Raw genomic sequence first — 13,592 nt, forward strand, 5'->3', positions numbered from 1 at the left:
ACGTGGAGGGGGGCACATTGCCCGATGATCCGTGGGCACCGCCAGCGCCTGCCGTGTTTCGCAGCTGTTTCTTAGTGGCCGCGGGTTCAAAAGAGAGTTTAGGCTGCTTATTGTCATTCTTTCCCATTGTGCGTCGCTTGTAGGGGCTTGAGGTGCTCGGTGAGATGCGATTGGAGCGGTCCTCACTGCCCAGTGACAATCCCTTTTGCATCTGTACTCCCCTGTACAGTGTTTGCGCCAGTGGCAGCACCTTCCGTGCGAGGAGCGGTCCAGCAGTGCGCAAGTGATCCCGCAATATGATGTGTCTCCAGCCCCAGTAACCGAGGCTATCTGCAATTGTACATGAGGGGGTCAGATTTCCCACTCGGCGTTATTGTGCGTGTGGCAGGTTGTGGTGCGCTAATGATGATCAGCCAAGTTCCGTGCCGTGACAGAATAACTTCCCCGAAGCCCCTCCGCAGGCGTCCCGCCACAGTCAGCACTCTACCACTGCGTCTCTCACCTCTGCTGGGTAGGCAAGGTCTGTGCCCCTCTATTACCCGCTGCCTGCATCGACCGCTAGCGTTGCGTGGGAGGTGCCTCGATATCAGCTGCAATAATCCCCAGCGCCTGGCCGGGGTTCGCCCCGTCTTCCACGGCGTCAAACAGCACAGGCCAATGCCCAGGATCTTCTACTAATATACGTTTCTTAGGCCGCGCATGGCTTCCACGCAGTATTAATGATAAGGGCGCACCCCTGCGGACCTCCAGACACGCGGCGCATCCACTACAGTGTAACAGCCACACGCCTATGGGTGCTGTACGTCTTCAGTAGCTGCAACTGCCTTTAACACGCCCCAGCTGCGCTCCTGCAGTCCCCTCTGCCTTATGGGGATACTCTCAGATCGTGCTGGAAAGGCTCGGGGGGGGGGGGGGGGGGAGTTCCACTATGCTGCCGGCGGGTAGCAACCAGTGAGGGGTCCGGTCTCAGGTAGTTTCCCACAGCAGGCTCCTGACGCCCCCCAGCACACAGCCACCAGCAGCGGTGAGCCTGCGGAGGGTGCACGGGCACTATCGGCAATCCGCGTTCCAAGCCCGGGGCCCCGCTCAACCACCTCCCGGTTCAGGCGGCAGGTCCCGTCTTCACTTGCGGTCCCAGTAGGTCTCAGTTCCGCCGCTCAGCGCCCCTGCGCTTTGTAGTGGCCAGCATGCGGGGAAGACTCACCGCTCTTGCAGATTCGCCGAGCCTCGGCAGGGTCCGCACTTCCCAGGCAGGCCGCTCTGCGTCCGAGGCCTGCTTTCCTCGTGGCGAGCCCCAGCCTTGCGTGATCACGCGCCCAGGCTTTTGCACCGCCCCTCCGCAGCAGTGGGTCCCGGTCAGCCTTCACACTCGACGAAGTCCGACGACGAACATCGGAACGCCTCCAAACTTGGACAGGATCTGCAGGACATATAGGCTCACACTCGCTGAAAGTTTCAGGTGGACACCTGCAGGAAGGAAGGATAAAATCAGGATATTTCTGACCAGGCAGCCAGAGCCTCACTAAAGTGCGGCCATTAGCTCATGCGCCCTCTAGCGTCCGCCAACTACTTCAAAAGTTATTCTACGCTCGGCCCCTTACATAGCTTGAAAGCAATTTTCCTGTGTGTGGTTCCTGCTTGCTAAAATGCCAGGAGCAGTCTGCAGACCGACGCCTCACACAGAGTCCACTGCTAGGAAAGTTGCTTTCAAGTGCACTTTCGGGAGTCTAGCAATGTTATTACATAAATGCATTTAACACTAAGGGCCCAATTACGAGTTTGCCGGTGTGGGTGCCAGACTGCCCCGCTCCCACCCTGGCAAACCTGTGTGCACACCGCCGGCCAGATTATGACTTTTATAGTCCCTGTTGGGCAGTTCTTTGCTAGTCCCATGGCAGTGCCTATGAAATAGGCACCGTAATGGGAACATCAAAGCAGTACCTGCACGGCATGGACTTGTGCAGTCCATGCCGTGCAGGTACTGGGATGCATGCACACAGGGGGGCACATGTGCCCCCCTGCATGCACCCTATGGCTGGGAGGCAACCGGGGGCCCTGTGGTGCCCACTTTTTTCCTCTTCACCACGGTTTTCATGGAGTAGAAACAGCCATGAAAACAGTGACAGAGAGGAAACTTTAAATATGCTTGGTGGGACTGCAGCAGCCCTGACAAGCATATTGCACCCTCTAGACTGCCCCGCCACTGCAAGTGGTCTCCGATCCTTGACGATTGCGGCGGTGCAATGGGGGTTTTACTGCCCAAGTTGTAATAGGGCGATCGGACCCCCGGACCTGCGGTGCCGCCCTAGTCATAATCAGGGCCTAAGTTAATTATATTTCTGGGCTCCTAACAGTGCTCTTGAGAGCAGCTGCTTTGGGCTTTTTTTCCTTTTGCCTGCGGAGTAACCTTAATTTCGCTTTGGATGCGAAAGAAAAACCAGCATTGGCAAAGCAAATATGTCTGCCTTTGGCAAGCTTGCACTTTTAAAATATATATATTTTTGACTATGCAAAAAAAGTGTAGAACTAATAAAAATGTGATGCGCATATATCTGCAAAAATAAAAAAAGTAAAAATTACCCATCCCAAAAATAAACCTAAAAGCATGAAACACAAGCATAAATAAAAACATTGACTGGCCTCCCAGCAGTGACACTGAAGTGGATTGCCTTTTAGGCAGAAGACAAAAAAAAATGACTTAGTGGACTGACCCATTGTCCCATGCTGTATACTATGGTAGACGCATGCAAAATGGGAAAGACACCTGAACAGACCAGTGGAGGAAGATGTCTGACCAGAAGCCTGTATGTGTGTGTGTATATGTGTATGTCACTTAAAAAGGACGTTGAACATTATGGCAAATGTGAATTAAAGCGAGACAGTCCAGCTAATTCAAGGGTATTACCATAGCACACTCTTGTTGAAACAAACACGTTTTAATTCCTTGTGTAACACAGTCAAAACAAGTTGCAAGAAGAACAGATGGGAGTTCCAGAATGAATGTAGGAGCTACAATTGAGGAGGCTTGATCAGAGGCCTGTTATAACATTTCAAGTTCTTGCTGCAGCTTGTACGATAACATCCTGCAATGCACACTTTAGCAGTGAGATATGCAGACTTAACACACAGCTCTAGATTCCATACTTTCTTTTTCTCCTATGAACCACTGGTTTGTAGCCATCCCAACAACTATCCAATCAGTGCCTATTTTCTGCAGATGATGGCACCAAGAATGATTAATAATAAAGAGTGAGATAAAGAAAAGGAAGTTTAGGGTGGTGGACGTAAGAGGCATGAAAAGGAATAAAGACAGGCAGTGTTTTTAATGCATTTAGATGGTAAGACCACTACCGCTGTCTCTAGTCTAGACATAAAAATGGGGCAAATTTCAGTTTCACTTTTCAGGTGAAATTTTCACTCACCACTATTAATTGCAAGTCCCTAGTTATTTTAACCAACAGGATCTGCAACTTGTGCCTTAGATTTTCATGCAGTACTTTTGGTTTTCAGGGGACAATTTGCTTGAATTTCTCTTGATGATTATTTCTTTCAGGGATTAGAAGATGGTTTATTGCACAGGCCTTAACATGGTGTGCATGGTTACAGATTCTGGTCAAAGTAGTTGTGTTTGTAGTTGTGGTATCGACTCTAGCACTATTCATTTTCTAAGTGACCTTGGCAGAATATCCAAATGGAATGTGACCCTATAAATAGGTTGCCCAATTCCCTTGTTGTAGGCTTCCAATGACTGGCAGAGTTCATATGTTTGCGTTGTTTCTGAAGCAATGTCTTTATTGGGACAAGATTATTTCTTTTCAATCTCAGCTGTGTGTGAGCTTTTGATGAGCTACAACCCACAAGTGTTCATGTTAGTCATGACCACCGTTGCTAACAACTATCTTACAGAACTGCACGATGTTGGAAAGAGGAGTAGCCTCCTGATAGCTGTGCCCGGGCTCAAGAGATTCTTCACGCCTTCCATTTTGAGGAAGTTGTGTTGCAAGTTTATAAATCACAGCACTTTGTAAAGATTTGGGGTTGGTCTGATGTTGCCAACTTTGTTGCTGATGTAACACTAGCTCAAGGTATTCTCATGAAGGGATTTATATAAAGTTCAGCCTAGAATAATTTCTGACTGGCTTACAGGTTTATAACATCTAGCTCTATTGTTTCTCTTTTTTGTTCTTAACTGTATGCTGTGTGTTAAGGTGACAAAAGATATGCTGGGTCAAAATTTTGGTTATTAGTTATCATACAGGTATGAAATTGAATTTACTTAAAATAACAAATTGTGTCCTTGACCTACTCATTTTCCATAGGTCTCCACATTGCGTTGCACTTCAGAATGTTTAAAAGAATTACTCTTATATGGAAACATCATGCTTTCTTCAATTCTTTGACTGTAAATACAAGCTCTCAGTAATAAGTTAGGTGAAATTGTTTTTTTTCTTTTTCGGTAGGGACCACCATTTATGCACCAGTGATCCTCAATATATTCCTGATGACAGAACCTTTGTCACTGAAACACAAGTAATCAGGGAATCGCTGTGGTAAGTAGTGACAGTTCAAGCAACTAGCCGAAGCATGTTATACATTGAGTTTCAGGGGAAATTTAAATTGCTTTTAGAATTTTCTTTTTTTTTGTGCCTAGTGTGAATTCTTAAAAAAATAAAATGTCTCTGGTCTTGCGATGCGTCCTTTCTTCCTGTTTCCAAAATCTTTAACATTCCAAAATGTAATTCGGGGGGCAACTTCTGACATGCAAATTTAACTTTTGCTTTGACTTGTCAGGTGTCTGATTTCATGGTGGTTGCTCTTGTGTCCCAGTCACTTCAGGAAAAGTAAATTGTACTTCTGGATCACAGTATCGAAATAGATTTTTTAAATTTCTTTTTTTATTTCTTTATTAGTTTATTCCTCCACAGCTGCAGACCATGTAGAGAAACAATGATACATCTCAACCGCCTCAGCCGGTAACATTTCAAGAATTATACATGCAGGCAATTAGTGCTAAATTCGCGTCTGCGAGGTTTCCCAATCTATATTGTTCGTGTCGTTTTCGTGTGTTCCAACATAACTCAACTGTAATGTAACTCCCCCCCCCCCTCCTAACACCCTCCTGAGCGCCCCCCCCCCACTATCCCCCCTTCCGGGTCGGTATAACTAGAGGTCCGTGCATCTTAGTATTCATGTTGGGTCTTCTTGTGACTTCCCCCTTTGGCCTGGGGCCGCCCCTCTGTGGAAGGCGTCTCCTCAGTGCCCTCATGTGTGGGTTGCAGGGCCTGTTCAGCTATTTCTTGGATCATCCCTCCCCATGCCAGAAGTACCTCAGGCAATTTGCTATCCCTCCTTGTGTTATGCATGTTCCCCTCCTCCGCCAGAGCCCACTCCCTCACATCTGTCCTCCAGTCGGCCAGTAGCGGTCCATGCTGGGTTAACCAATGAATCGCAATACGTCGCCTTTCTATAACAAGTCCCAGAACCATAAACCACCTACTTGTCTTACATTTAGGATCTCGAGGAATCCGGCCCAAGAGACATGCACGCGGGTCCATGGCAATTGTTCACCCTGTTATCCTGGTCAGGTCCTCTAGGACCGCCATCCAGTACGTCTGGATCGTTGGGCATGGCCACACCATATGTGGAAAGGCCGCCTGATCATGGCGGCACCTGGGGCAGTGGGGATCCCTGGAACTATCGATGGCCTGAAGCCGCTTGGGTGAGAGGTAGGTCATGTGTACCATGTTATACTGGATTTGTTTGAAGCAATTGCATACCTTCCGCACACTCTCGTGGATTTTTTCCCAGTCCCGGAATGTGATCTCCTGCGGACACATCCGCTACCATTTCTACTCTATTTTTAAGGGTCCAATCTTTTTGTCTTCTCTCAGCGCCCTATAAAGGTGAGTAACAAACCTCCGCCCCCCAGCCATGGTTATCATAGTGACCAGGGTATGAGTGTGCCCCAGAACCTCCGGGAACAAGGGCCATACCTGCCGCGCCGTGGCCGCTATTTTGGCATATTGCAGGAACTGTCCTGAACCCAGCTCGAAGGTCGCCACCGCCTCTGATAGGTAATTAATTTGTTGTCTGGGTAGAGGTCAGACAGCATAAGACAGCCCCCATCTTTCCATTTATCCGATGACATAACCTGGCCAATTTGAGCGAAGGGCGGCATAAGCCAGAAATCCGTCTCTGGGGCAAACAGCCTTTCCCGGTTCAGTCTTCGAACCACTCGGTTCCATATTGCAGCTAACAGCCACACCAATGGAGGACTGTGTTCCTGTTGACCCCCCCCCCCCCCCGCCCACCAGGGAAGTCCACCCAACTGTCGGTCCCCATATGTGCCTACTAGTAAGGACCACTCCCAGGAGGGATCTATGTCCAACCAGGCTATAGCATGTTGTAGCTGTGACGCAAAGTAATAAAGTTCCAGATCTGGAATCTTCAAAACCCCCTTGCCCCATCAACGCTTCATGACCTCTAGGCTAGTCCGGCATCACTTCCTGTTCCATAACAGTAGGACCAGCAGTGCATCCAATTCCTTGAATACCCGATGTGGGAGCTCGAAGAAGGAGCCCTGCATTGTGTAGAGACTTCAGGGGAGGACCACCATCTTTTTCAGGGCGATCTTCCCCATCAGGGAGAGTTTAAGTGTGTTCCAAAAGGCAACACTACTCTGAAGACCCCAGAGTATCCTCCACCTTGTTATGTTGGTAAAAGGTGGCCTCATTCCTACAGACCCACACCCCTAGATATCGCAGTGTATCTTCTACCCACAGAGGTTCCATCTCCGGGAGCTGTCCTCTGTTTCATTCATTCTTCGGGCCGATCGCGTACATCTATGATTTTACTTTGTTGATGTAAAGACCCGAGGCGTCGGCAAATTGCTTCAGTATAGCCATCAAAGATGGCAAGGAATGGGTTGGTCGATTCAAGTATACCAACTCATCGTCGTAGTACAGGGATACGATATGCTCCGTATCTCCCACCCATATGCCCTGTCCCTGGAGCACCCTGCAAATATGGCAAGCTAATGGCTCCACCGCCAGGGCAAACAGCAAGGGGGAGAGCGGGCATACCTGCTGTCTCCCCCTCGCTATGGGTATAGTGTCCGACACATACCGCCCCGTGCGAAACCTCGCCACCGGTCGGGCTTAGAGCAGTTTCACCCACTTTACAAATTTCTCCCCCAGTCCCATTTTTAGAAGTATCTGCCATAGATAGTCCCATTGGATCGAGTCGAATGCTTGTTCGAAATCGTGGAACACTAAGGTGCTCTGTTGGGCCCGTCCCTCCAATGATTGCATAACCTGTGTGAGACGGTGGATATTCCGCAAAGTATTCCTGCCTGGTATAAAACCAGACTGGTCCTTGTGTACCAGCCGCCGAAGATATGGGAGGAGCCTACTTGCCAGTACGTGGCTGATGATTTTAAGGTCCACGTTCAGCATTGAGATTGGTCGATAGGCACTGGGGAGCAGATGATCCTTCCCTGGCTTGGGAATCATTACTATCAGTGCTTCCCGCATGGAGTCTGGGAGCACACCGCTTTCGCTGGCCTCCGCCGTGATTTCTAGGAGTTTAGGGATCAGAACTCCCCCATATTCTTTGTAAATTTCTGCTGCTATGCCATCCATCCCGGGGGACTTAGCGGTCTTCAGATGGGCTATTGCCGCCCGTATCTCCTCTCCGCTAAAAGGGGCCCCTAAGGCCTCCTGACTCGCAGGGTCTATGCAAGGCAGGTCCACCTCGGCTAAATAAACCTCCACAACCTCAGGTGCCATGGGGAACCGGGCGCGGAGTAAATTCTATGTAGATGGATCAGGAATGCATTATTGATCTCATGTTGTGTAAATACTACCTGGCCATGCAGTGTCAGAATCGGGTGGGGCTGAGTCTCTGCCCGAATCAGATGCGCTAGTAGCTGTCCCGCCTTCTCCCGCTCTGTGTACCAATGGCGCCTGCTCGCATTTCTGTTAAATTTACCTAGCCAGTCCCAGATGTCCCCTATCTTCCGCAGCAGTTCCGCCCATTTAGCCGGCCCCTCCCCGTTCGTGGGAAGCTCCTTCTCTAGTGTTGCCAAGCACTCCTCATGCTGGCGTAGGTCTCGCTCGAGCACTTTCTCAACCCCCACCTCCGTGGACATACATACATATCACCACCTTCATCGCGTCCCATTCTATTGCCCTGGTGCTGGCCGTGCCCCAGTTCACCTCAAAATAGGTCTCCAACCCATTTGTTATGGCGTCTTTGGAAGTTGGGTCCCCAAAAACTTCGGTGTGAAGCTTCCACAGCGGTACCTTAGACCTCGGCTGGCCTAGGGAGTATGTTAGTAATAACAGGGAGTGATCGGACGAATAGCAGGCCAGATATTACATTTCTGCTATTTGATGCGCCGCCGTCTGTTGGATAAAGAAATAGTCTGGTCCACTATAGGTGCTGGCAGCAGGTGTGTGTCACGAGTACACTCGACGATCAGGGTTACGGTGTCGCCAGATATCCAGTAAGCCATAGTTTTGAAGCATCTGGCCCACAGCCTCTCTCATTCTAGGTTTGACATCCAGTTTTGGGGGATGTCTATCTAGCTCTCCATCTAGGGTACAGTTGAAATCACCTGCAACAATCAATTCCGTGTCTGGATCCAGATCTAGTTGCCCCAAGACTCGGCTCACGAACCCACCATCATCACTGTCGGGCATACATATTCACCAAACATATACAGCTCCCATCCAGCGTACCCTCCACCGTCACAAACCTCCCATCAGGATCACTTCTAGTGTGTGCTACCTTAAAGGGGACTCCTGGTGCCACCCAAATAAGCGCTCCCCTAGCAAATCCCAAGTAGGATGTAGCGAAAAATTGGCCCCTCCATCTGCGTTGGACATGTTTAAGACAGTCTCCCCATAGGTGCGTTTCTTGGAGTAGGGCTATACTTATCCTGTACCGCCTAAGGTATTGTGCCACCCGGATCCGTTTGACCATATTTTTGAGCCCCCGGATATTCCACGTTATGAGTTTATACTTCTGCGTGTCACCTGGCATGAGTCAGCGTCTGTGGGCGCTGCGGCACCCGACTGTCTTGCGGGGGACCCCAGTATCGAAATTGATTCTCATAAACGCGAAACTAATTCCCTGCTGCGTGCGTGGATCCCGTAACACCTTTTTATGTCATTTTTTTCCATGGAAACAGCATCGTAGAGTGTACTAATCCAGGAGCTCATGTTCAGATCTATGAAGTGGAAGCTTAATCTAACAGAGGCTCAATTTTTCCCTGAAAATTTCAAATAATTTTTCAACTTAAAGTCCTAGAACTGCATTGCAGCATCAAAATGCAAACCAGTTCCAACAGAGTGCATGAATGTAAAAATGCAGCCTGATATACTTCCACTGACAACCGAGATAAACAAAAGGAGTCTGTCCCCTTAGAACCTGGGAGGCACCCCTTTCCAGAGTGCATTGTAGCAGCTGTTGCCACCCAGAGCCAGCTCATTATCCTGCTCATGAGTGAAGGATCTCAGAACACCTGTTGATTTATTTTAATAACTTACTTTTTTAAGTAAAAAAAAATATTTTTCCCTTATTCACTGAGTCACTGATCATCTGCTGTTGAGTGTAATATTTTTTCGTAGTGCCTAACGTACTTTTTTTAGTCAGTGATATCCCTTTTCTCAATCTCCATCTCTTGATCTTTTTCTGTAGATGAATATCTATTCCTTTGTAATTTTGCGGGCTTTTCTATTATTGTTGTAGCACTTAACCTCTCTACTCTAGTTTATGCTTTTGTTTTTTTTTTATGGTGAGGGGGTTTGTTTTTAGAAGGTGTATAGCTGTATGTGATAATTCCCTGGCTAGTTACTCCAAATATTTCAAGATCATGACTGTTTCTTGAGATCAACTTGCTTTGAGAGGTTGATATACCTCAAGAAGGAGAAGAAACCTTAATGGGAGAACTGCCTGACAGTATGGGATAGTCAGTTCACATGAGTAGCAGGGTCAGTAATGAAAAGGATATGGCAAGTCTCTGTCTAGAGTGCAGTGGTGGGTGAAAAACGATAGACTGGAATGGGACCATGAGCGATCGTCAGTTGCTAAGATTAATTCAAGGATTCTGTCATCACCTTGGTATATTTTTCCAGCTGCTGCACTTAGTGCGACAGGTATGCTCGGACGTGGGTCCTCTGCTCACGGTGCCATAGGACTTAATCTGCACCTAACTGACAAGCCCAAATAGGCCAAAACCAGATTGTGTTACCTATGTTCTGGAGGATGTCTCACCTGACAATTTAGGATGGGCTTTTCCGGTGAGAAGCAGGTTCAGTACCAATAAGAATAGAGCTGATCTTCTAGTGACATGGTGGGTAAAAATGATGGACTGGAATAGGGCCCGAGCGATCTCCAGTGGCTGAGATTAATGTAAGCATTCCATCCATTATTTTTTATTTTACATAGTTTTCTATAGCGCAAACTTGACCAGAATCGGGTATCAGAGCGCTTTACATAGCACCAGTTGCATTACATGAGGACACATTTGTTTTTGTTAGGCACAGGGAGATTAAGTGATTTGCCCAGAATCACAGGATGTTCAGCGTCATTGCCGAGACTCAAACCCGGTTCCCCAGATTCAAGGTCGACCGTCCTAGGCGTTAGGCTAACTTTTCTCCCAACCCTTATCTGCCTGTTTTTTCAGCTGAACTGGCTGTGGCACCAAAGGTGCATTTGTGTATCTGGTATGGAAATCCTCCTGAATGCCACAATTGTAGCTACATGTCTTACATTGTGGAGAAACTGTGGAGTGTCAGTGTGGATTGTGTTTACATAGAGGAAGCAACATTGCTGTATTTACTGGAAAGAGAGAACTGAACATTGATGATTACTGATCTAACTCACTAAAGGGCACAATTTATCTATTGTGAAGAAAGATCACAAGTACTGAGCACCAGCTTTTCTAGGCGAAACTAATAATTGGGATAATCCAGCCAGAATATAAGAATCCTCATGAGCAATGGGGATTGATTTTACTACTCCTTTATAATAAAGAAAGAACAAGACAGATTTGCTACCATATTCGGGATCATATCTAAATAAATACACTTTGTTTTATTGTGGTTGCTGCTAAGGTTGGCTTGGAGCCATACTTATCAACAACTTAAGAAACCAGACTACAATAAGCCCTGAAGAAGTCCCAAGAGGGATGAAACACGTTGGCGGCAAAGCAATTGTATAGTGTTTTTTTAATATCAAGAAAAAGGAGAATAATTGAATTTCAATAAAGGATTTTATATAACTACAATCAAAACATATGACTGCTTAATACTTTTTGTTTGGGAAGTCTTTTTAGTTTGTGACAATTTCTTCCATTGACTAACACATAGTGTACTATATCAGCTATACTAATAAGAATATATTCTTCTCGGGTGCAGGGTCAGTCTAGAGCTCATGTACTGAATAAGACTGACCGTGTTCAAAGTTTGGAATTTACAGCTAAATCCTGAATATATACTTATGAATGCATTTTTCATCATACTACAGCATTGGAAACTTGGTTTAGAATGAATCCAAAGATATACAACTCTATTTAAAGGTTTCCTTTGCTTCAGACATCCAATGCTGCAAACACTGTTTGCACAACATCAAGGTTTGTATGTCCACTACCTACTTGAAGCTCGACCCAAGCAAGTTTGAATTCCTTTTATTTGCCTAGAACAACAAACAAGATACAGTACAGACCTGATTCAATGACATGAACCTTGATGGTTTCGAACCCCAACTCTCACTGAATGCCAAATCACTTGGATTCACCCTGGACATCAATCACTTCCTTAAGTTACACCATGCCAGAAAAAACCAAAAATAGCCTGGTACAGCTCTCTCGTCTAAAGAAAGGCAATCCATTTCTTCCAAAAAGCGACGTAACATTTTTTTCTCAAGCTCTTGTTCACTTGCATTTGGATTGTGAAAATGCTCTACTCTATGGCCTCTCATACTCCACACTGACAACCCTTAGGGGCTTCTTAAAAGCTGCAGCTCATCTTAGCTACAGCCTGAAGAAGTATGATCACATCACCCCCACCCTGATGGAACTCTATTGCTTCTCTTTACAGCCCACACCATCTTCAAAACTATCAGCATAATTTACAAAGTCATCACCACCGCCCCCCCTCCCCTTATCTTGCAGACAAGCTCACCATCCCTGCTCATTCTCGGTGCACCTGCAGCCAGGACATCATCAGACTTCAGACTAAGGGCCTGATTACGAGCTAAGGCGTTATTTATCGCCCATGATAAATAACAATTTATTGTTCAGCAGGTGTGATAAATAAAGCCTATTATGAGTTTGTGGAGAATAACATGCGGATTTTGGTGTTTAACGCCCCAAAATCTGAATGATACAGTAAATACCATATGTTTTCCTCTGTTGAATTTTGGCACATTTGACCTACCAAAATTTAACAAAGGTTGAGTTAATTAACAATAATTATCAGCTGTGTTAAATACCTTAAAACTCCTAATTCCTGATATTACGAGGAACTCGTATTAAGGCCCTGAGAAGTGTAACAAAGAAAAAACAAGAAAACAGGCCTTTCCATTCTATACACCCAGGATCTGGAACAACATCTCAATATCCATCAGGACCACTCCAACACTGCTCCAATTTAGGAAAAAGTTGAAGACTCACCTCTTTAAAGAACACTTCATTACAATGTATTAAGCGCCTTCGACTCCGCTTTCTCTCCTATTACTTGCTGACTTTAAGCTTTCCTCTGACCATGTACAGCACTCTGCTGCCTTTTGGTGAGGTTTGCACTGTATAAATGTAATATACATACATACGTGTAATGATATGTAAGGAGGTTCTTTAATGTAACCTTCCAGGTGGCAGTCTTCAAGAACAACCTGCAGAAAGGCAGCAAAGCATTAACAAAAGCCCAGGAGATCTGAGAGCTGTTCTTGTTGAACAGCTGGAAATATGATGGATCTGCCCGTCAGCAAGGAAGTGGGCCAGAGCAACCAGCCTGAAATTTTGAGTGATATTTAGGCCACTTACAGCCATTTATGAACAAAGGCATTAGTTAACATCACCCCAATGCTATATTTTTCAATAACAAATAGTAATGATAATAAAGCGGAACTTGTAAAGTGCACATCTACCCCAAAGGGTCTCCCAACGCAGGATAGAGGCAGCTGATGGAGACCGCAGCGGACAGCTAGAAAAATCATGTCTTCAGAATCTTACGGAGAGTAATCAAGGAGTGACAGTTCATAAGAGAGGCTGGGAAAGAGTTCCACATTTGTGGGCCTAGGTAAGTGAATGAACATCCCTTCATGCGGGCAAGACAAAACCTGGGCTTGGCGAATAGCCATACTTGTGCATGCTATAAAACCATTCTTTAATAAAATGTTAAAAAAATATATATATATCTTTTTATTAACAAAAGCACAAACTAAAACATCAGGTGACATACATCGCTTCACATTTGTTTTATATACTTTTCCATCCCACAGGATAATACATACAGAATAACATTTGGGGTTCAAGGGGACTCCTGTGCTACTGCTTCGTCCCAAACAACTGGAGGAGCACAAATATC

At 46.3% G+C, this 13,592-nt stretch overlaps 1 protein-coding gene across 1 annotated transcript in view; it reads left to right on the top strand.

The window, feature by feature from the left end:
* Window positions 1-13,592, top strand: part of TUBGCP5 (tubulin gamma complex component 5) — a 523,861-nt gene that overhangs the window by 149,010 nt on the left and 361,259 nt on the right. The window contains exon 8 of the mRNA XM_086934193.1: window positions 4,461-4,550. Within this exon, the coding sequence (XP_086790319.1) occupies window positions 4,461-4,550 (90 nt within the window). The remainder of the gene's footprint in view (window positions 1-4,460; window positions 4,551-13,592) is intronic.

The sequence above is a fragment of the Lissotriton vulgaris genome, chromosome 8 (genome assembly GCF_964263255.1).
Source record: "Lissotriton vulgaris chromosome 8, aLisVul1.2, whole genome shotgun sequence".
Taxonomy (NCBI): Eukaryota; Metazoa; Chordata; class Amphibia; order Caudata; family Salamandridae; genus Lissotriton; species Lissotriton vulgaris.